Source organism: Lepidothrix coronata, unplaced genomic scaffold (assembly GCF_001604755.1).
Source record: "Lepidothrix coronata isolate B3197 unplaced genomic scaffold, Lepidothrix_coronata-1.0 Scaffold237, whole genome shotgun sequence".
In the NCBI taxonomy this organism is placed as follows: Eukaryota; Metazoa; Chordata; class Aves; order Passeriformes; family Pipridae; genus Lepidothrix; species Lepidothrix coronata.
Window position 1 is genome coordinate 1021704 of NW_016690417.1, and position 23605 is coordinate 1045308.

The 23605-nt window shown below is 48.7% G+C and overlaps 1 protein-coding gene across 6 annotated transcripts in view; it reads right to left on the minus strand.

The window, feature by feature from the left end:
* The window catches only part of ZNF618 (zinc finger protein 618), a 95830-nt gene that overhangs the window by 49423 nt on the left and 22802 nt on the right, over positions 1-23605 (minus strand). For 4 of the 6 annotated variants that reach the window (XM_017834700.1, XM_017834699.1, XM_017834701.1 and 1 more), the window contains exons 3-5: positions 21610-21687; positions 14296-14334; positions 936-1019 (exon numbers count right to left, since the gene is read on the minus strand). In XM_017834700.1, the coding sequence (XP_017690189.1) occupies positions 936-1019; positions 14296-14334; positions 21610-21687 (201 nt within the window). The remainder of the gene's footprint in view (positions 1-935; positions 1020-14295; positions 14335-21609; positions 21688-23605) is intronic. The other 2 variants (XM_017834702.1, XM_017834703.1) reach the window with 2 other exon arrangements.

Genomic DNA, 23605 nt, shown 5'->3' on the forward strand with positions numbered 1-23605 from the left:
GGCACTCTGCAGATACTCTTGAATCCTAAATGATCCTACTCCTGCAGAGCACTGCAGAAATAGCTGTCGGGTAGGGACAGCTGAATTATTCCCCAAATCCAAAATTGTTACAGGTCCCAGTCAAAAAACAAGCAGGAAAATTAGAAGAGGGCACTCTGGACAGCACTGCTCGTCCTGCTCCATGGTCAAGGTGGCCCCTTTACACCAGGAGGTTTGAGACTGGCAAAGGAAGCACCCAATACCAGGAAATCTATTCTAAATTATATATTCTGTGATTCCGTGATAATTCCACATTCCTGGTTCACCTTGGCAAACAAGGTTTCCCAAACAGTTCATAAAACCCAGCAGCAGCTCTGGAAGGCAGGGGCTGGATTTCCTACAGCTGCAATACCTTTATCTGTCATCTCTCTCTTTGAGGTTGTGATGGTTCTCCCCCCAAAAAGGCTTTCTGAGTGAGGCTGAAGTGACCACGAAGCAGCAGCAGCATCCCTCCAGCCTCAGCCCGTGGATTACAGGACAGGCCATGAGATGTTCTGATACTCAGTTTCACATTCCTTGACTGTTTCCTGAAAATCTGCTAGCAGATGCTGGAGCCCTTGGGAGTCCTGCTGGTGGCAAACCCAGAGGGCTGGAGCGGGGGAATGGCTGTGTGGCAGTACCTGGAAAAAGCACCACGTTTCCTGCCTCACTGAAGGGAACCACAAGCAACACCAACACTTCAGGAAGAGCCAGGGACCATGACTAATCCACCTGATGCAAAGAAACAGGAAAGGCTGGCATTTTCTGAGGAACATACTGCATGTTTCCAACTGGGAAACACCTTTCCAAGCTGTGTCTAGAGAACACACCACCTGAGCAGCCTCCCCAGAAGACTCAGAGTGCAGCTATTGCTTCCTTACAACACATCAGGGAGAAAAAACGTCTGGGACCCTCACTTGTTTCTGTGGATTCCACCCAGGGCAGCACAAAGACAGCTCTGGAGAGAGGCTTCTTCTCCCTTTCCGCAGCCAGAGGGGCACCTAGATGGAAAGGAACACATTTATGTCTTCCTAAGCTGGCAGGACATTCCCCGCGCAGGTTCACGGACAATTCCTTTGGCCTGAGCCTTTGGCACCTTTGGGGGATTCTTTCTAGACCCTGGACTGGCAGTGAGGAGGGGCAGAATGCAGGTCTGCAGACAGACACAGACCTCCACCTCCTCCCCCTCCAACTGTGCCTTGCACAGAGGTTACAGCTTCACAACTGCATTTTACAACCAAGGCTGAAGTTGCCAGTAAAATCAGTTGCAGTTTACATCAGAGCTCAGCTTAAAGGTGTCTCATGGCAAAATTCCTTGAAAAGGGAGCAGGACCGAGCCCAAAGTCAGCAGCAACCTCTTAAGAGGATTAAAGTATCCAGAGTTACGTCAGTAAGGATTAAATAGTAATAAAATCCAGAAATCTGGAAAGGACAGAAACCCTCACACACAAAGGCACAAGCCAGCTCCTAAGTGAGGGTTGGGAAAAAATTTTCCCCGTGGGCAAACTATTCAAGATCACTCATTTCACAATCATTTACTTCCTTCCCACAAACATTTGGCCTTGCTCAGAACACAGGAGACACTGAGGAACATGCTGGCTTAACATGGTGCTTCCCATAGGGGGATCCCCAGGATCCAAACTGCCAAGCCAAGATTAACGTAATCCCAAACCCTCATAGAGGGGTCACATCCCCTGAAACTACCAAAAAACTGGTGCAAGGTGTCAGCTCACCTTCCAGCTGGCAAGGGGCTAAATGGCAGTGAGAGGGCTTGGAGCCACAGGCTGGTGCTTGGGTTCTCCCTGAAGCATTCTAGAGCCAGGCCCAGCTCCTGGGAAGAGCTGCTGCAGGTGCATCACAGCTACGGGGCTGATTTCACTTCACAGTGATTTTTAAGCTGCTTTCAAGTCAGTGGCCAGAGAATGCTATAAATTCTGTGATACTTTATCAAAACCACATGTCAGCTGAACGTATCACAAAGGAGATTTAAATGTAATCCCACCAGGTTTGGAAACTTAATGCCAGACTACCAGGAACTTCCCTATGGAGGGGAATATCCTGATTTAATTTCTGACAGACAGAACCCTTGTTCAGAACAGCCTGATGGTCACAAACTCTAGAATGCTTTTAAAAAGACTTTTTTGGGAAAAGGTGTTTTAGGCACTACTCACTGGATGTCGAGAGAGAAAGGACTTCTGGGCGTTCTCAGGATGCTACACACCAATGAATTTCCTTCTCCCTCAGTTAAAAGGATGCTCAAGTTGAATCCAAACAGACAGCAAACATCGGCAATTTAAAGCAAAAATATTATAGTGTTTTACAATTATGCCCCAAAGCAGACCATGAACCAGGATATTCAGGCTCCATGACAAAATTCAGACACACCAGACAGTATAACTGACACCAGCAGATCCTGTTTCATAATTCCTCATTCTGGTGTCCCTTTGGGGCAGAGTTGGATTCTTTTTTGTTCTATTTGTAACTAAGTATAAGATAAAGAATGGTGACATGGGTATGATAAGGTGCTACTACCAGCAATTTGACAATGAAGTACCTCACCTTGCATAATTAAATAGGTGTATCTGTACCTACATAACCTGTCAATGAAGGGAGATTTATTTGTTATTTCCATAAGGATCTGAATCTCCATCTCAAGTGAAAAACTCCATCAAGCCCACACTGTGGAGCTCTGCATAACACACAATAAGGGCCATTTCACCATAACCCCCTTCTGGAATCAAACTGGTTTGGATGGGAACACAATACTTATGTACCCCACAATTGGTCAGATCAAATGATGTAGCACAGAGAACTTCAGAAAAGAAAAGCAAACCTCATCTCTCCTTTTTCTTACTCACTTGTCCATGACTAGAACTGTGATTTACAGATGGGAATCAGTGCCTGTTTTCCCAAGTGGAAAGGAAAAGTGCTAGTTAAACGACTGAGCAGCGCTGGAGAAGAGATCCTGACTCCATAGAACTTCTTACAGAAAAAATGAGATTAAAACAAGGCCGGGGGGATGCAGAACCCTCCCCTCTGCAATCACTCAAGGAAATTGAGAACTCCAACCTTTCCACTGAAAGGAAATGGTGTCAGGAAGGTGATCCTTGTATCCCTCTGCCTTTCCTGGTTATGAAGATCCTTAGAAATCAAAATACTGAGAACTTAAATTTTTAAAATACTCGCAGTGTTTGGGTTTGTTGTGTGCTACTCAGGTTCAACATTGCTGAGATGTCAACAAGCAGCTCAACAGAAAAAGGGTCAGGCTGAAAGAAGAATTTGGAATAATTAATGGCATTGCTGTTTATACACCTTTTCTGTTGCTAAATTTCAACGCACATTGGAAGATGGAAAGTGTATCCCTCACTGGACAGTGGGGGGATCTATTTCTGCCTTCAGTAAAACTCTCCTGGCATCTTCAGGATAACCTAATACTTCTTTTTATTGGAATAAATATATTTCTTCATCAATTTTCTTGCCTAGGAACTCTGCAAGAGATTTGTTTGCATTCAGATTTCTGTAAACATGGTCTATTTGGTCAGTACCTCGAAAAGGGGCAGGAATTTAATTTTCATGGGTACATTAGCAATTTTTTGTATAAGATCATGGGAAGATCACAGAATTCTAGACAACCTGAAAACCTCCTCTTCTAAAACCTCAGTTTAAAACTATACACAGAGAAACTGCTTCTCTCCAGAGCTATGGAACTGCAGGACTTGCAGGAACGTTAAACCCTCCATTGTGTGTGATGTTCCTGAGCACATCTTAGGAGAGACACTGGGCAGGATACCCAAGTGAGAACATCCCAAAAGAACCCTCAGTGTAACAGTTATGTCAGAAGAGCAACTTCAAATTTACCCTACAACAGGTCCAGGAACTGTTCCCAATTTCACCCCCCTCAGACAAGAGGTTGGTGCTGTTATGTGAAAGCTGGGTCAGGACTAAGAGAGAGAGAGAAAGGCAAATGGAACTCTCACGTTCCAGAAAACCTGGAAAATTGCACTGATGAACTCTCCCATCCCAGTCCTGCAGTGTACCCAGAGTGAGACAGCAGGAAGCTGTGTTAGGGGGCAAAGGACAGCACTGCACCTGGCCAAAGCAGCCTTGCTCCAGGGGCAATGAGTGACCCAGCCCTGGAGCTGCACAGGAACTGGGCTCTGGGACAGGCGACAGCTCCAGCTCTGAGGAACAGATCACACAATGTCCTGAGCTGGGAGGGACCCACAAGGACCATCCAGCCCAACCCCTGGCCCAGCACAGACACCCCAACAATCCCACCCTGTCCCTCAGAGCTTTGTCCAAACCCTCCTGGAGCTCTGGCAGCCTGGGGGCTGTGCCCACTGCCCTGGGGAGCCTGGTCAGTGCCCAACCACCCTCTGGGGGAAGAACCTTTTCCTGAGATCCAACCTAAACCTTCCCATAACTTGGGATAAATATCTGGGCCTTAAGCTCAAAATTTCTTTATGCTGTAGATCCCAGAACTAAGTTCCTCATTATGTTCTTAATTCCTCCTCCTGCACCAAAATTTATCATTCTTGGTCTCAGCCCATTGGTCATCTAAATGTGAAGATGAACATATTCATCTCCATGTTTGGTAAATGGGAATCTAAAGAGACTTCACCTACTTAAAATGCAAACCCATTAGGAAAATAAAATCCATTTTTATAGCTCTTCCCAAGGAGCAGGAGAATTATTAAATAAGGACATTGGCAAAACGAATCACAGAGTTGTAAATGACTAATGGTTCACCGTGGGTATGCACACACACCATTTACATCAGGCTTTTCATTGTGTAAGGTGTTAGTAAGCACAACAGTGAACTCTCCAGGTTTTGCACTGGTACGTCCAAAAAAAGTAAAAGGAAATCAAAAGCCAAAACTTACTTTCAGAAAACATGAGGATTGCAAATTTGAATATTTAAATTAATCAAGAAACAGAGATGCTAAAGGTTCTTCCTTAACCTTAAATTAACACTAGCAAACCACCTCCATCTTCCCATCCCTGTCAGAACATTACTAACACCATATCCTGTATGAGTAACATGTGGGCAAGAAAACATCCATTTTGACTATATTAATTTCATGGTTTGAATTCACAGCCCTCCAAACATTTGTGCACATGCAAGGTGTTAGCCCTGTGCCTCCACAGTTAACATTTGCAAGGCTATTCCAGCCCACATCCCTGCTTCTAACCTTTCACTGCTTTTCCAAATAAACTCCCTCTCAGCCTGAACTTTCTCACACTTAGTCAGAGCCCAAAGGGAATTATGTTTTTAAAATATCAGATCAATCATTTTTTATTTATGGGGTTGTGAAATATTTACTGGTTATTCCATTTTGGAAAAAAAAAATAATGCCATTTTCTTTTTTTTCCTCTCTGTAACTGCAGTGGAGACACACGTTGCTCATGGATGTACATATGTACATAGGTGATGCTTTGACTGCATCTGGCTGAGAAACTGCAAAGAAAAATGTTCTGCTCGCAGCCTACAACACCCTCAGACCCAGAGGAGCGTTTAGCAAACAGTAAGTACGACACTACTACAAATGGGGAAGAAGAAAAATAAAGCTCAAGACGTATTTATATCTAATATATATATTTAATTTTCAAAAGTACCTCCTCTGAAGATCATTTTGGCACCTCTTGCATTATAAGGGTATTTACCCTTAAAAGCAGTTATTTTCATCCCTATGACACTGCAGCAGGTACTGTGCATCCCTGCCTTCCTTGGGATTGCTCCTGTGTGACACAGCTCAGGGAAAACGTGCTGACTGGCATTTCCTTGCCTAGATTGCACAGGCAGAACTGGCAGCCTTGGAGCTGAAATACTTCTCAGCATTTTCTAAATGCAGCTTGCAGTGTGAGTCTGGTCTGACTCCAGCAATGTGTCACTGGAGAGGAGAGTGCAGCCATGGCTCAGTGTCCCCACGAGGGCCAGGCTGAGCTGCAGAGGATTCCAAAGCCTGTGCTGCAGCCAAAGGGCCCAAGGACTCTTTGTGTCCCTCCCCTGGAAGACACATCTGTGCTTTTCTCTCTGTAGGATCCAGTACCTGTGTGAACCTTCCATTACACAAACCATACCTCCAATGTATAAACACAACCAGAACAGGGAGAGCAACACATAATACACAAAAAAGTTGCTATGAACTGGGAAGGTGATCAAGTCTGGCCACAGAAGGAAAGATTACTTTCAATTAATTGCAGGAAAGAGAAGCTAGGATGGGCTGCTGGTGCAAAGGCCCCCCTGGGGCTAGAAGGGAAAGCACTGGGAAAGGCCTCATGCCTGAGGGGTTGAGGAATCATCGAGTCATTTATGTTGGAAAAGACCTTTGAGTCCAACCACTAACCCAGCATTGCAAAGCTCACCGCTAACCCATGTACCACATGGGTTAATTAACCCATTAACCCATGTGCCACATCTACACTTGAACACTTCCAGGGATGGCGACTCCACCACTGCCCTGGGCAGGCTGTGCCAGTGCCTGACCACCTTTTCTATGAAGAAAATTTCCCTAATATCCAACGTAAAACCTCTCAGAGGAACTTGAGGCCATTTCCTCTTGTCCTGTCCCTCGTTCCTTGGAAGCAGAGCTCAGCCCTCCCCCACTCCCAGCTCCCCCCTCCTGTCAGGGAGTTGCAGAGCCAGAAGGTCCCCCCTGAGCCTCCTTTTCCCCAGGCTGAGCCCCCCCAGCTCCCTCAGCTGCTCCTGGTGCTCCAGACCCTTCCCAGCCCCATTCCCTTCCCTGGACATGCCCCAGCCCCTCAATGTCTTTTTTGTCGTGATGGGGCCCAAAACTGACCCCAGGTTTTAAGGTGGGGCCTCAGCAGTGCCCAGCACAGCAGGGTGGGCACTGCCCTGGGCCTGCAGCCCCACCATGGTTGGTACAACTTCTGATATAATTCAATCTAGTAATTTTTCCCCTGCCTTTGTGCAAGAAGTCTCCTCCTGAGATGACTAGAAGGAAAAGTGCATTCCCATGCTAGCTCAGAGTCAGGAACTCTAGTTTCACAAGCAATCAGTGGCTACTGTGAATGAGCAGGCCCTCACATCCAGCCTGATGAATCCTAGGTCAGGGATTGCTGCCTTGCAGTGGGATCCCAAACTTGGGCAGCTCCTCCAGGAAGACCCTCACTGACCCCTGCACGTGCCATGTTCCCCTGACTATAGGGGAGCGCTTTTTCAGCCCTCAGTAAAGCCCAGCTGAAACCCACCTTCTCTGTGGGAGAGGAGAGGGAGCCCACAGGCCCTTTGCTGTGCTGTGCAGGGCATGGGAGAGGCTGCTCCTCAGCTCAGCACTGGGGCTGTACTCTGCCAGCTGCCACTGGATCCTGCTCCACAGGACACTCCTGCTCCACAGGGAGCTCCAGCCTGAGTGGGAGTACAGCACTGCTGGCCATGGCTCGGGCACAGCCCCTCTCCCCCTGTGCTGCTGCCTCGGGCACCGTGGGGCTGCTGCTCGCCCTTGATTCTGCCAGTTCCCAACACCCTTCTCCCCAGTGACCCATCACAGCACCACTAAGGGCTCTGGAAAATCCTTTTCTTTCCAGGAAAAACAGTCTGTCCCCTGCAATGGGCAACATGGAAAGACTTCTGTCTCCTCCCCAGAGAGAGTCAAGTAGGACAGTCTCTCTTTACTGCCAAAACTTCCCATCCACTCTGGAAAAACTTCCCACCACGATGGGCTGGGAAGAACCGCTCATCGAGCTGTGTGGAGGTGACATAACATCATCAGACAGATTCCAATCACCACATTTTGCTCCTCCTGCAACCTGAGGGAGGTCTGAAACACCTGGATATATCATCACCTGTGAGATGATCATCCTGATTTTCAAAAGTTACTTGCAAGCAGGGAAAAGGGGCTCAACACAACAGAGGCCAAGGGACACAAAGGAAAAACAGGTTATGTTACTAGGGATTTTGTGGGATCTGGCCCAGGAGGTGTCAGTCTGTGGGTCTGGTCACAACGAGCATAAATGTCCTCTGACAGCTGCTCCTGTTTATGCCAGAATTTAAGGCATGAGCAAAGGAGGCTGTGGGGGTGGTCTGGGCTTCCAGACAGGATCTGTCCACTGGGCCCTCAAGCATCTCCCAAATGGTGGAGGTCACTGGAGAGCCGTGTAGGAGTGACCTGCTGGCAGCCTGAGCACTGGGACCTGCTTTTGAGGAACAGCAAAAAACCCAGCTTTGCCTTTTGAACAGAACTGCATGTACAGAAACACAGGAAACAGAGACAGAAAGGACAGGATCTACCCGAAAACAACCATCAGTGATCTTCCGACCTCCAGCAAATGTCACTGAATTGCCATAGTAACAAACTGCAACACCCCCAGGAATGAAAGCAGGCAGAGCAGTTGAACTGGCTTGTAGTGGAACTGTTTTCCCATGTTGTCTTCCTGCCCATCCCAGAATAACTGGCTGGTGGCAGGTGAACAGTCTAACAGAGAAAACTCACTCATGGCCAGCACTGCCCGTGAGCACAGCCTGCTTTAAACTGCAACTTGCTTCTTCTGCTCCTCAAAAAAGGTGTCACCAAGGAAACAGAACAGGACAAACTCCACGTCAGGAAGCTGCTCTGACAGCCAACCTGACTGACACCCTGGAGAGAATTCAAGGCTCCCAAAATCACCTCACTCTGATTCTTCTCACTTTTAACAGCGTTTTATCTCAAGTTCCCAGGAATGGTAAGACTCTCCCCCACACTGTCAATCAGCATTGCTCCCCCAGGCTCAGGATGTCTCCCCTGGGAAGAGGAACACTCACTAAGTCCCAGATCACTAAACCAGACATACCTGAATTTAATGCACCAGCTGTACTTTGAGAAACCTTCAGCTTTCAGCAATCCTTCCCCTCCCATTGCTCTGTGCATTTGTTTCTAGTTTCTTTCCCAGGGCACAGAGCTGCAATCCCCTGAGTAGCACTCAGGGACTGGGCTGCAAGCCCAGAGACCTGCATTTTCTTCCCTTGCCACTCGCCCGCTGGTTGCCTCTGGCAAGTTCCTTTCTTTCCGTCCTGCTGCTTCCTGCCTGCCTGAAGAATTCCGAACTCCTCTGTGAAGTGATCCAAGGCTCAGCCAGGCAAAAAACTACTATGCACAAGGAGTACTACCTGCTGTAATTGTTAACATTTAATATTGCACAAACAGGTGCTGAAAGGCCACCGGTAAAGTGAAATTAGGGAAGTGTCACATTAACATCTGCCAGAGCAACCCAAATTCCACCCTAGGATGGACCAAGAGGCAGAGCACTGTAAGAGCAAGCTGCAGTGAGCATGCAAAGCAAAGCCTGGGTGCTTACACAACTCCCAGATGAATTTCGTGGGCAACCATAAAACCCAGTCTACCTTTGAGCTCTGCAAGCCAGTTATGTTCTTGTATTTAAGTTCCTCTTTCCTACAGAAAAGAATAATACCAAAATCCAGTAGCCTGAGTATTACAATCACAGAATCAAAATTACAGAATGGCCTGGATTGGGAGGGACCTTAAAGCCTACCCAGTCCCACCTCCTGCCATGGGCAGGGACACCTTCCACTAGCCCAGGTTGCTCCAAGCCCCGTCCAACCTGGCCTTGGACACTTCCAGGGTTGGGGCAGCCACAGCTTCTCTGGGCAACCTCTGCCAGGGCCTCACCACCTTCACAGGGAACAATTTCTTCCCAATATCCCATCTAACCCTGCTCTCTGGCAGTGGGAAGCCATTCCCCCTTGTCCTGTCCCTCCAGGCCCTTGTCCAAAGTCCCTCTCCAGCTCTCTTGGAGCCCTTTAGACACTGGAAGGGACTCTAAGGTCTCTCTGAAGCCTTCTCTTCTCCAGGTGAACACTCTCAGCTCTCCCAGCCTGTCTAGCAGAGTTACAGACCTGCAAACAGTGAAGACTACCACACCCTGGAGACCAGGGCTGTGCTGGTGGGAGCTCATTCTCCCCTCAACCTGCTGGGGATGTGCCCAGAAACAGGCTGTCAGCACGGAGACCATCCTGGCTTTTCTTCCTAACCCAATGGCAGCTCCCAGGTACAGGCCCTCCATGGGCAGTGCTGAGCCAACACCGGTGCCAGCCCAGCTCTTAGAACTGTGCCCCCAGCCTGGGACATGAGCACTGAACACAACCCACCAAATAAACCCCATCAAACACAACCCACCAAATACAACCCATCAAACACAACCCACCAAATACAACCCATCAAACACAACCCACCAAATACAACCCATCAAACACAACCCACCAAATACAACCCATCCAACACAACCCACTCGATAAAACCCATCAAACTCAACCCACTCAAGACAACCCACCCAAGACAACCCACCAAATACAACCCACCCAAGACAACCCACCAAATAAAACCCCTCAAACACAACCCACCAAATACAATCCATCAAACTCAACTCACCCAACGCAACCCACTGACCACAACCTGCTCCACGCCCCGGCACTGAGCGAACACTTGCTCAGGCAGGTGCTGCTGCCCTCAGCTGTGTCCCTGTGGCCACAGGGACACAGACCCCCACTTGCCCCTGAGTTTATTCAGTGACCTGTCCTGTTGCCAAGAATTTCCTGTGGTATGTGAGCAGCAGCAGGGAGACTGTTTGTGCAAAGTTTGTAACTCTCCTAAACATGACTGGAATTTCCATGGAGAATGATGGCACAGATCTGGCCCCATCACCTTCCTGAGCACTTTCTGAAGTCCAGAGCAAAACACAGAGGTGGTTCAGCATCTCAGAAAAGACAGCCAGACTCTCTTACAGGAACAGTCAGTGACCTGGATGTCAAAGTGACCACCCCTGCCTAGGAAGAAATATCAAATAGACAGGTTTTTTTCAAAATCACTCTCCTCTCTTCCTCCTCTCTGCCAGTCAAAGTTGGTAGCACTCAAAGTCTCTTCATTAACACATCAGCATGGTGGGCTGCATTGTTTTCCTCTCTCTACATGTGGGAATTCTGGTCTTGGACCCTGAGCCAAGGCTAGAAAAGTACCTCCCAAAGCCATGTAGCCATGTCCCCATGAGCACATCCTCTCCTCAATACCACAGAGCTGTGTCACTTCAAGAATGGGTAAAAAAAAATAAAGGGAGTCCCAGAGTCACAATCTAAAGACTAAAAACCCCAGAGGCTGAAAATAACCAGCTAAATGCAACAGCTTTTCATCAAAGGAGTCTTCAAAGTGCTTTCCAGCTGGAAAGTCTAAACACCACTGTCTCCTCTTCAAGCAGGCAGCAAACAACTGCCCTCAGCCACATCCCAGCTTGCCCCAAGGCTCCCCTCTTCCCAGGAAAAAAGAAGGCCAGGACAGACCTTCCTGCAGCAGCCCCTTCTTACCACAGCTCTTTGAGCCTGAAGGCATGTTACAGCACAGCCTCACCCACCAGGTCAGTCATTCATCCTCCCCACAGCCCAGGCACGGCTCACTCTCACACTCAAACTTTGCCTCCTAAAACCAGAGCTGGTTGGGCTTGGGGCAAGTCCAGGGAGCACAGCCCAGGTAACCGTCACCAAAGCTGGGACCCAGCCCAGGTGCTCTGCACAGGCAGCTGCCGAGATGTCTCCTCACCTGACACACAACACCAACACTTCACCAACACTTTTTAGGTGAGCACTGGTGGCTGTAACAGCTGGCTCCAAAAAGTCGCCATGGAGAAAACCTGAACAGCTTTGCAAAACCTGCCCTTCTAGATTTGTGAACTAATGCTAGGGAACCACTGCTGGTCATGGGACTCCTCACCCACAGCAGTTCAGGATGGATGCAATCCAGACCCCAGAGAGAAGCACATGAGAGAAAACAAGATCTTGCTGTATTCCTCAAACACTGTGAAATTTTGGAAGAGGGCAGCAAACCATGCCTGCAGAGACCATGAATGTAGAGGTTTCCAATGAGATAGAAATAGCAGAGGAAGATCTGAACAATACAGACATCTGTAATAGGGAGGGTGTAAACAGCCAAACGGGTCACAGAGGAATAGCAGTGGAGCAGCAGGCAAAACAAAAATAGCAGAAAAGGAAAGATAAATAAAAAATTCCTAAAATATATGAGGAGCAAACAGACTGACAAGGAAACAAGAGAGCCATTGATTGGAAAAAAGAGATGTGCAGAAACAACCAGGGTAGGCCAGGGATTTAATCCAGCCCCAGAGGGGAAGGAGGAAAAAGGACAGCTGAGCTGTTTCACTGCAGCAGCAAAGAGGGAAGAGGAAGACGACCTGGTCAGGAAATCACAACCATCTGCAGTGAGACACAGCAGCACTGGCAGAGCAGTCTCACGTCCACCCTGTGACACAGGTGATGTGTCTGGGCTGTCCCTCCAGAGGGGCATGGCTGTGGTGGATCCTCCTTCTCCATCCCACAGCCCACCACTCACTGTCTCCCTGCTCTGGTGGCCTGGTCTTGCCCCCAGCTCTATTATCTAGATGAGACTATTCTGGGATAGCAGTGAGTGCAGCAGGTAAAAAGGGGGGGCAGTAATTCCTGTACTGGAGAGGGGTTCTGCGTTGGACAGCCCTGCATGAAGATAGAAGCAGTCCCTGCCCCTCTTACTGTTCCCTGCTTCATCCCCACTGCTCCCAAGAGCAGCTCCTCAGAAGCTGAGACTTCTGCCCAAGCTCTGGCTAAAAGTACAAAACAAAAAAAGGACAAAAAAGTGCAAGCCCAGGATGCACAAAGCCTGGCCCAGAACTCAGCATTGTCCACGGTCAAAATTCAGAGTAAGGGAGCCAGGAGATGACCCTGGAAAGCCTCGGGATAAGTAAAACACCAATGGGCACCAGAGCACTGACTGAAAAAGAGACACCAAGGGAGGGGCCTGGGAAGTAGTCTCCAACCCCTGCATGGAGTTGGACACTGCCAAGTGAAAGGCTCAGGGGCACAGCCCAGCTCCCCCCAGTGAGCAGGCACACTGTGTGTACACACGGTGTTAATGGCTGGTTGCTACTGAGATGTTTTGGCTCAGGGCTGAGGATCTTCATCCCCCACCTGCAGTGAAGTCAGTCCTGCTTCCTTTTGCAGACAGAAAGCCAAGACCCCCCCAAAACTAACTTCAGCTCTTCACCTATCACAGAATGGGCTAAAGAAAAAGTTCAGAAAAGGTGGCCTGGTTGTACTTTTTAATTATTATTTTTCGTTACTATTAATCTAATATTTTGGTACCCACCCAGGGTAAGCTTGGTGCTACCAAGCTGCCCTCTGTAACCACCAAGGTTGATAACTTACCTTTCTAACGGGAATTGTGGTCCCAGCTAACATGACCATAGCAAAACCCAGGGTGGGCAGAGACCTCAGCAGGTCTCTGGTCTAACCTCCTGCTCAAAGCTGGGTCTGCTCCGAGCTCAGTCCTGGTTACTTGGGATTTTATCCAGGCTGGTCATGTGAAACCCCAAGGATGCAGGACACAGCCCCTCTGGACAGCCTGTTCCACGGCATGGGGGACAGCTTCTCCTTCAACACAGCCTCAACCTCTCGTCTTTTCACTTCATGCCCATTATCTCTCAGTTCTCCTGTCGCTGGGAACAGCCCGGCTCCATCCTCCCCATCACCCCTCACAGGGACCATGAGTCTGCCCCCAGCTCCCCTCGCTGCCACCTCTTCCCCGCTGCCTCGGTCCGCTCAGCACTGGGCCAGCTCTGGTTGTCCTTCCCCAGGGCTGGCACAGCCCCCCAGAACTGTAGCTCTAGGGTTTAAAAATCCTACAAGGCTTGACGCCACTGGAGAGGCTGGCGGTGCCCTGCCCCTGCCCAGGGGGCCGAGGCAGCAGGAGCTCTGCTCACGGTCCCCTCACAGCACCCACGGGGCGGCTCCCGAGGCACCGCGCTGCCCTCACGGCGGGGGGACGACGACAACCGCCTGGGCTGCTGAGCCGCGAGGGACTGCCCTGCCCGGGGCCCGCCGTGCCCTGAGGGGCCCCGAGCCGCGAGGGACTGCCGTGCCCGGGGCCCGCCGTGCCCTGAGGGGCCCCGAGCCGCGAGGGACTGCCGTGCCCGGGGCCCGCCGTGCCCTGAGGGGCCCCGAGCCGCGAGGGACTGCCGTGCCCGGGGCCCGCCGTGCCCTGAGGGGCCCCGAGCCGCGAGGGACTGCCGTGCCCGGGGCCCGCCGTGCCCTGAGGGGCCCCGAGCCGCGAGGGACTGCCGTGCCCGGGACCCGCCGTGCCCGCCCTGTCCCGCCACCTCCCGCCGCCGCCATCTCCGCGGCAGGGCCGCCCCCTGCCGGCCGCCTGCGGGACGGCCCCGCCACCGGCCCGGCCCCGCAGGGTCTCGGCCCCGCCAGCCCGCGGCCCCCTCACGCCCCGCTATACTTACTGCCTTGTGAGGCTCCTTCCCCTGAGGCAGCTTCGGTGTCTGCAAAGAGAAAGAGCTGCGCTTAGATCCGCGGCCGCGCTGCCCCGGGCCCGAGCACTGCCTCGCTCGCTCGCTCCCTCGCTCTGCTCCGGCTGCGGCTCTGCCCCACATGGCGGCCCTGAGGGCACGGAGCGGGCGGTGAGGGCTCACCGGGGCTGCGGGGCCCGACCCCGCCAACAAGGGCTCGGTGTTAAACCGCAGCTGCCCGCGGCCAGAGAATCACACACTGGTTTGGGCTGGAAGGGGACCTTGAAGACCATCTCGGTCCACCCCCTGCCATGGCAGTGACACCTTCCACTAGACCAGCTGCTCCAAGCCCCGTCCAACCTGGTCCTTTGGAGGAGCCTCATAACCCGGGGCTCTGATTCCCCAGGCTGTCACTGGGACCTGGGGTCGACATGGGATGGCTGAAGGGACGTCCCTACCCTGGCCCTGTTCTGAAGGGCTTCAGGGAGCCCTGAGAGGGCTGTGGGGAGGTGTGGGGTGAGAGGGCTGCCTGCTCCCCCTGCCCATCCCTCCTGGCCCAGCCCAGCTCCTGCTGTGCCCTGGCTGAGGGGCCCTGGATGGGGAGTGTAGGGCCTGGACAGACACATCCCAACAGCCCCACTGTCATTAAAGGAGTTCATGAGGATTAGCTTCCTAATTTCTACTGAAGGGTTATTGAAATACCTCATGTGCAATTAGTCACAGGCTGGCTTGGGTTGGAAAGGACCTTAGAGATGATTTCATTCCACCCCCTGCCATGGGCAGGGACACCTTCCACTAGACCAGGTTGCTCCAAGCCCCGTCCAACCTGGCCTTGGACACTTCCAGGGATGGGGCAGCCACAGCTTCTCTGGGAAACTTGTGCTGGGGCCTCCCCACCCTCAAGAGAACAATTCCTTCCCAATATCCCATCTAACCCTGCCCTCTGGCAGTGGGAAGCCATTCCCCCTTGTCCTGTCCCTCCATCCCCTGTCCCAAGTCCCTCTCCAGCTCTCCTGGAGCCCCTTTAGGCCCTGGAAGGGGCTCTCAGGTCTCCCTGGAGCCTTCTCTTCTCCAGGTGAACCCCCCCTGCTCTCCCAGCCTGGCTCCAGAGCAGAGGGGCTCCAGCCATCAGAGCATCTCTGTGGCCTCCTCTGGACTTGTTTCAACAGGCAATTTCTGGGCAAGAGCTGTCAACAAGGAAAGCCAGCAGTGAACAGTGCAGCCAGCTCAGTCTCCCCTCCCCAGCCATGGCAAAGCCACTACAGGATACAGGCCATGAGATTCCCCCCAGGGCGATTCTGTCCTGGTCTTACTGAAGACAGATGTGGAAAGATGGGAGAAAAAGCTCCCTTCGCTGTGGCTGAGACTGCAAGAAGCACAGAGCACAGATCATGTTCAAGCCTTAAATGAATGCAATGGGCAAAGCTATAAGCTGGAAAACAAAACCCAAAGTTACAAGTCAAGGATCATAAACGATTAGGATTTCCAAGCCATTTTGAAGTGTTTCATATTCATCCTAAATTGCATATACTGTATGTCACATTATCTAATAACATAACTACGTTGCAAAATATTCCATATGTCTCTTGGAATCATGCTTGTGCTCCTCTGGAAACCACAGCTGCGGAATGGCACAGCATTTTTGAATTTAAAATTCGCAACCTTAAGTAATGAACACTGTTTGCATTTAATTTCCCTATTTCTTAAAATTAATAAAAACAAATGATTGTGGGTTTGTGAATTTGTACATTTCTACTTGATTAACCTGCCTGATTAGATCATTTTTCTAGGCAACGATATTAATTTGGCACAATTTCATAAACCGAGGGGCCAGACCAGAAATCCTCAGTATCAGATGCAGAACCTTGACAGCAGAGCCCTGGATTTTTTCACAGCTGCTACTTGTATGAAATTCCCACCTATCACTCGAGGAAAAGCAGCTATGACACAATGGATTTCTGCAAAATGCTGTCCTGGCATTCACAAGCAATGGCATAAATACACCACAAAAAATATGCACTATTTAAATAGCTTTAAAAAGTACTTTAGTCAAATTTAACAAGAATCAGGCAACACACAAAGGTCTAAGAAGCAGCTGTTTCTGAACTGTGCTAAGAAATGTTGTTAGTCATAAGACAGAACAAAGTCTTCCTGAATTAAAAAATGCCGAACTAAAAATCCCCTAATGCCTGCTCTGCATCACCTTTGGGCTGAGACCAAGTAATTACAGCTCTGAGACAAAAGACCAATTTCTGAGAAGTTGTAAAAGTCAGTAAGAGTAGGGAGGTGGGCAGGGGAGCTGCAAAATAGGCAAGTTAACTCCTATGTCCCAAGAAAATTTCTCCATCTCATATGAATATCTGCTGCAGACTGGGAAATGTGCACAGGAAAAAATGGATCTTGGGATGCAGAGCAGAGGGCAAAGGACCTCCTCAAAATCCTCCGATTTTTCAGTAGTAGATAAGCAAACAAGTGAACCCCAACTGCCTACAGCTCAGGAACAACCTTTCTACTCAGGGATGGTTATTTCACTATGAATTTTCTACTTCTCACCTCAAAATCCACTCAGTGACAGAACTGCTCTAACTCAGACTCCAAAAATGTGCACTTTGGAAAAAAGCGTTTTTCCATATTCACCATCTGAATGAGTCATCTTCCTTTTCATATTTTTTTGCATTGAGCAGAACCCATTCTTGGAAAACATTAATCTGAAACTTTCAAAGCTTTGAGAAGCTTTTTAACAACTGGTGAAACTAGAAGCTTGGCCTGAAGAACTCAGTCCCAGTGTGGTGTGTTCAGCGTCTGTTCTGGTGAGGGCAGCTCAGCTGTCGGCTGGCACAGCCACACGGGGAGGACACTGGGAGCTGATGGGTTTGGAGGGGGGTAGCGCAACAACTAAATAATGTAAATAAATAATAATGGAAAACAACTGGAGCAAAATCATCATTCAGCCCAGAAAGGCTTATCTGGAAGCAGAGAACTTCCACCAATTCTTGGGCCAGAGGCGAGATATCCTGCGAGGGTTAAACTTGAGCCTTGCTATTTTCTTTCTTTGCTTTCTGAAGAATTCTTCTTTGGGTAAAAATCTCCCTTGCTTGGCCTCAGCCCAGAAGTTTATAAATTTACTGTTTGAAAGTCTAATAAAGCAATTTCAGCCATTTTTTTGAGTTATCTAAAAGTGAAATAATTTTCCTGACTCAAAACATGCGGATGTTTTGCTGCTCATGTTGCTCAAACACGACCCAACCGTACAAAGCAGAACTTTCTAGCTGACTAACTCCTGAAGGCAATCCAAACCTTTTAATGACTTGAAAAACCCCACACAGCTAAAATAAAAGCACTGTAAGCAAAACATTTTTAAGCCCTGGGTTGCGTGTAGGCGAAGCGGTAACATTTGGGACAGAGCCTTCCATCAGCACCAGGAATGTGCAGCCCCTCTGCTCCAGCTGAACTCCAGCAGCTCGGCAGGAGGAAGGAGCCGTGATCCTGCAGGCATCAGCTCACAAAGGAGCCTTTCAGCTCCACAACATAACTTTTGTTGTTAGGTTTCTTTTTTATTTTATTGGTGTGTTTTGGGGAGGCAAAAGGGGAAGGAACTTTCTTCCTTGATAAAATGTAGTGAGGAAATTTCTTACCTACGTTTCTGGCCCTGTGCAGAACCCTGACATGGGGATTTCTGTGCCTGCATCTCAGCTTTCAGAGGAAAGCAGAACAGGAACTAAACCATCCTAATGTCCCAAAGTTTGCACTTGCAAACTGCCAGGAGATCAACTGCTGCCTGAAATTCTCCAGCCAATGGTGAGCACCACAGGGAAGCTCAGTAAACTAAGAAAATACCCATTTTCCAATATAAACTCCCTTGTTCCTGAAGGCAGACAAGGAAGAAATCAGCCTAAAGAACACAGGTGACGTCCAACCAGCCTGTCTGCCACGGAGAGCTAGAGAAGAGGCAGGAGCAGTTATAAAAAAAATATAGAAAATTCCTTAAAAAAACGCTCATTACAAAGAAAAAAAAGATGTTGCCAGTGCAAGACTCTTCATGTGGAACCAAACAGCTCAAAGGATGAGAAGACACATAAGTTCTGCACAGGGTGGACAAGGACAGATAAACTGCATGAGCAGAGGGCAACAGACCATCCCCCCATGCTGGCCACAAGCTGTGAGCCCCAGGCTGCCCTGCCACAGCTCCACACTGGGCACTGCACTCAAAAACCAGCTCAGTTCAGAGCAAGAACAACTGGAGACCACCAAACCTCCCATCCTGGGCTCAGCTGTTGTGTCACTGAGTGGTGACAGTGGTGCTGGAAAGACAGATGTTTTGTTCTGCCCCAAAGGTCCAAACCAGATCAGCTCCAGTTTATCTGTTCCCCCGTGGGCTGAACCTTTTGTATCATCTGCTCTGTCCATCTGCAGGATCAACCCAGGGCTTGGTCAAGGCCCTTTAGTGACATGGGAGCCCCAGAAGGAAGCAGAGAGTAGAGGACTGTTCAAGGGGAAGAGCTGTATCCTACAGCAAATCCCAAACAGCAGGGATTTCTGCTGGAATGCCCAAAAAGCCCTGGAAGGAAGCACCTAAAGAGAAGAAAGAGGGGCCTATGTTTGCTCTCCCTCTCTGATGCTGAGCTGGTGAGTTTTCCAGGCTCAGTCCAACCTTTGGGAAAGGCAGATGTTCGGGGACTGAGGGGTGGCTCAGACCTCAGGGAAGCCACGGATGACACTCAGAAAATCCATCCTGCAAAGAGGGAATGCCAGGTCCTGCCAGTGCAGCACAACTCCTCCCTTGCCCAGGAAAAAGAAAGGACTGCAGGATTCAGGATCGGAGTTTCTGGCAGCTGATTAACTGCACTTAATGGGCCAAGGGAGCTCACATTCCAGTGCTTTGAGGAAAGCAGCCCTGGGAGAGCTGGACTGCCAGTGCTTTATCCAAGACTGTGAAACCCTGCAGCGTGCAGAGTGACACCCCCAGTGCAGTGTCACCGCCACGTTATCCCACCTGTGTCATGATGGGGCAGCACAGGCCTCTTCTCCTCCATGAAGTGGGGCAATAAAAGCATCTTTCACAAAAATTCCCGTCACTCCTGCAGTCCTATGCTATTCCAGCACTGTTCCTGGTACAGTCCATGTACAGGTCTCACTGGGTAATATCACAAAGGGCTTTCCTCCAGAGAACTCTTCCTTCTTTTTCCTGCCCTTCCTTTACATGCCCTTTCTCTGGCAGGTTATTCGTCTGCAGACAGGTCACACACTGTCCCACCTCTTTACTTGCAGCTCAGGATCTGCTCCTGGGAAAATCCCATTTCCAGAGCTGCAGCATGTTTGCAGTTTGAGTTCTTGCTGCAGAGTGTATATAAATAAATACCTCGTTTGGATTTTTATTGTCTTAAGGCAATGCAAATGCACTTTAAATATTATACCACATGCATCCATTTACACCAACATAAAACATTTTTTAAGTATCATAAGTATATATAAATTCTGTTTCTCCACCACTGATGTGAAAATTACTGTTAGATTTCCACTTTCAAAATTTTGAAAATTTCCCTCTTCTACAGCTACATATGACAAAGGCTTTGGGAGCAAAAGTAAAGTCATGTCTCCACTGAGTTCATGTCAAAACCATGGATATCAATTGTACAGGTTGATGCATACAGATAATTTAATATATAGCTTAATTTCATTATCAAATATAAATAAATACAAATCAATTGGATCACACACTAGGAGGTGATCTCATACTAACAGAGCTCCTAAAATTCCACCCAAATTAAAGATCCCATAGTGCGTGGGGAAGAGAAGTAAAATAAAAGCCATCCTTCTCCCAAATTTAAATACTGCAATTATTACTGCAAAATTATTGCAATGCTGTGATGTAATGCTAAAGCATATCCCTATTATTTTAGGGATTTTTTTCCTTAATCTGCAGAGTGAAGCTACTTAGTAGTTACATTTAAAGGACTTTCAGGAATTTTGTTGGTATTTAGAAAAGAAATACCGGCACTGGAAAACAATTCAGTGTGTATCTAAGGGTACTGAGGCAGCTCTGTGATATTAAACAGCACACGAGGAACATGCAGTTAAGGGACATGTGAGAGATTGTGACAAACTGAGCAATTAAGGACACACGTTCCCTTCTCAGCTGGGCATGTGCTGACTTCTGAGAGTTTATACATTTAAAATCTAATATTGCATTAGCCTTGATTATCCCTGGATTTTCAAACTTTTCACTGGGAGTTCTCTTTATGCTCCTTTAGACATTCCAGCAGTACTAACATTGCTGGTTAAAACAGAGGAACTAAAGTAGATGCTCCTGCCAGGCTGACACACAGACTTCAGTGCTCACCTCAGGGGACAGAAAATAAACCCACTGGAAAGCTCAGGAGCTGCTTTTCAGTCCCTGTTGTTCTGGTATTTCAGATATGCAATTCTCCAAATCCTGCAAACTTGTACAAACCACCACAAACTTTCACATTTCTGCAATTAAGCGACATCGGATTGTCCAGTCTTACAGAAAATTCAAATAAAGCCATTCCTGACTAAGCACGAGACATTTCAGCTACACAGTGCACTGGGGAAGTGACCTCAGCTGACAGCAGGAGCATGGGGGGAACTCAAGGAGCATTTTGGTTTCAACATAAAAATACAGCAGCATATCTGACTTTTATCCTCCCATCCTGACTTATCAGGGATGGCTGAAACACCCAGCAGGGCAGGAGCACGGAGCACCTCGGGGAGATGCCACCACACTCAGTGTGTGGAACCTGCCAGGATAACCTTCCCGATCTGCAGCTCCCCCAGCACACAGCGATGTCCGCGAGAGCCCTGTGCAGGAAACACTGCACCAAACACAGCAGCTGCCCCTGACCTTGGAAGAAATGTCACTGGAGTAGAGAGACACAAAGCTGAGACAACCCCAAAGTTTATCCTCTCAATGGGCCACGTAAAGAAGCTTTACTGGTGACCAGGGAAGGTGCAGAGAAACCTTCAAGATCTTCCTGAAATTAGACATAAAATCACAGAATCTCCTGAGCTGGAAGGAACCCACAAGGACCATCCAGCCCAACCCCTGGCCCAGCACAGACACCCCAACAATCCCACCCTGTCCCTCAGAGCTTTGTCCAAACCCTCCTGGAGCTCTGGCAGCCTTGGGGCTGTGCCCACTGCCCTGGAGAGCCTGGTCAGTGCCAACCACCCTCTGGGGGAAGAACCTTTTCCTGAGATCCAACCTGACCCTGCCCTGGCACAGCTTCATAGTCCCTGAACCTGTGTGTTACCCCAGGATTCCCAGAGATCTGAGCAGCAGTGAGATACCTCTGTGTGCTCGCACGTGGGTCTGGAAACAGTTGTAATACTTGTATTTCTTCCCACATATTCCACACTCATAAGACCCTGAAAAACAAGAAAGAGAGGAAATACATCACCACATTAGATCAGGAAAAACAGCCTCCCCACACACTGATCCATACACTGTGGGCAAAAGAATGCAGTTTGCAGCAAAGTCATTCTTGGAAGGTTCATGGAGATAAATGCAGGAAATCACTATCCCAGACTCTATTCTTTTTTTTCAGCCTTATTTAAGATTCCTTCGCATATTACCCTGAACTTACATTTTCAGAGTATCTTTTCAACTTTGCTAACGTGAAAGTGCCACTCTCAAAATAGCCTGACTTATAATTTTATAATAATGACTAATGTTTCCTATGGACAGAAATAACCTTGAATTACTTTTCAGTAAGTTCCTGCTAGCTGGGAAAAAAAGCTTTTCAACTGAAAAAAGAAGGCAATATGTTATCTTGAGGCAAGGAGTTACAAAATTTCTCAAGAAATGCACAACTTACAAATTTCCCAAGAAACCCACAGAGATTTGGTAAATATCCACCCAGAGGAAACCAAATAGATACAAATAGAACTTTTGCCCTTTTTAAGGAAAAGCACATGACCACAGTAGTCTCTCTTCTCAATTTGTGTCTCTAATTCCAGAAAACACACATCTGCAAACAGTCATTTGAAATGAACCCAGAGGAGCAGAGCTGGGAGAACCATTTGTAATGATGAAATTATGCCATGGATTTAGGCTCTTCTGTTTATTGAACAGGCAGACAGAAATTTCCTCAGATTTGTTATTTCAGTTGATTCAACCTCTTTTTTCCCCACTCCACTTCAGTGGACAGGCTATAAATTCACCTCCCAAGCTCTCATTTGCACAACGCATTGCTTTTCTTAGCTGTCCCCCAGCAGCTACTGAACTGGGATCCCCTCAGTGCTCTTCAGGACAAGAGCAGCACTTACTGAAGAGGAGGTGGGAGAAGAAAGGGCTGAATGTGGTTTGGTGTGAACGCAGTGTTTCATTTCCATGGAAGCTTCCTCACACAACCTTGAAACAGTCTTTTCCTGACCATGCCAGACAGTCAAACTCAGGGATGAGCCATAAACAAGAACATTCACACACATATCCAAATAAACATTCCCAACCAGCATCTCACAGCAGAACTTACCTGATGCTACTCAAAGTGAGCTCTTGCCAGGAACAAAATCAACATGTTTGAACATGTTATACCCACGGTCCCTTTTCCCCTTCCCACGTCCTATTCTACAGCTTGGGAAGAAAACAACCCTCCTTTCAGTCTGTAACAGCCCTGAATTCCCTGTCCTTCATTGCTGGCATCACTCAGGAATATCTTGTGAGCTTTGGAGGCTGCTTTGTCCCTGATGCTGGAAGAGGCCATTTGCCACAGTCGGATACACCAGAGCACACATCTGAGAAAATACTCAGATCCACTGATAGCACAGGCAGTTCACTGTGTCTGATCTGCTCCAGAGCATTTTTATTATCATAGCTCACTGTGTTTTATATCCAGATACACATATATGGGACAGTCATCACCTGTGGTCACTCCACACAGTCTTTCCCACATGAAATCCTGGCTATCAGTGAATTGGCAGCACCTGCCAGCCCTCATTTTCCACGCTCGAGGACTGATTATTTTCATCACCAACCTCCAAAATTCTTTCCTGAAAGCTATTCCAGCTGGAGCCCTGAAGCAGCACAGCCAGCAGACGAGTGCACTCACCCTCACTTGGCCCTACAACCAGGAGCCCTGGGCAAAGCTGAGGGTCAGATGAACCAACAGAGGAACATGAGTGATGCCCACCCACATCCCAACACAGAGCTGGCTGCACATGGAGCACTGGGAAAAGCTCAAACAAGTCCAAGGAGGCCACTAAGTTGATCAGAGGGCTGGAGCCCCTCTGCTCTGGAGCCAGGCTGGGAGAGCTGGGGGTGTTCACCTGGAGAAGAGAAGGTTCC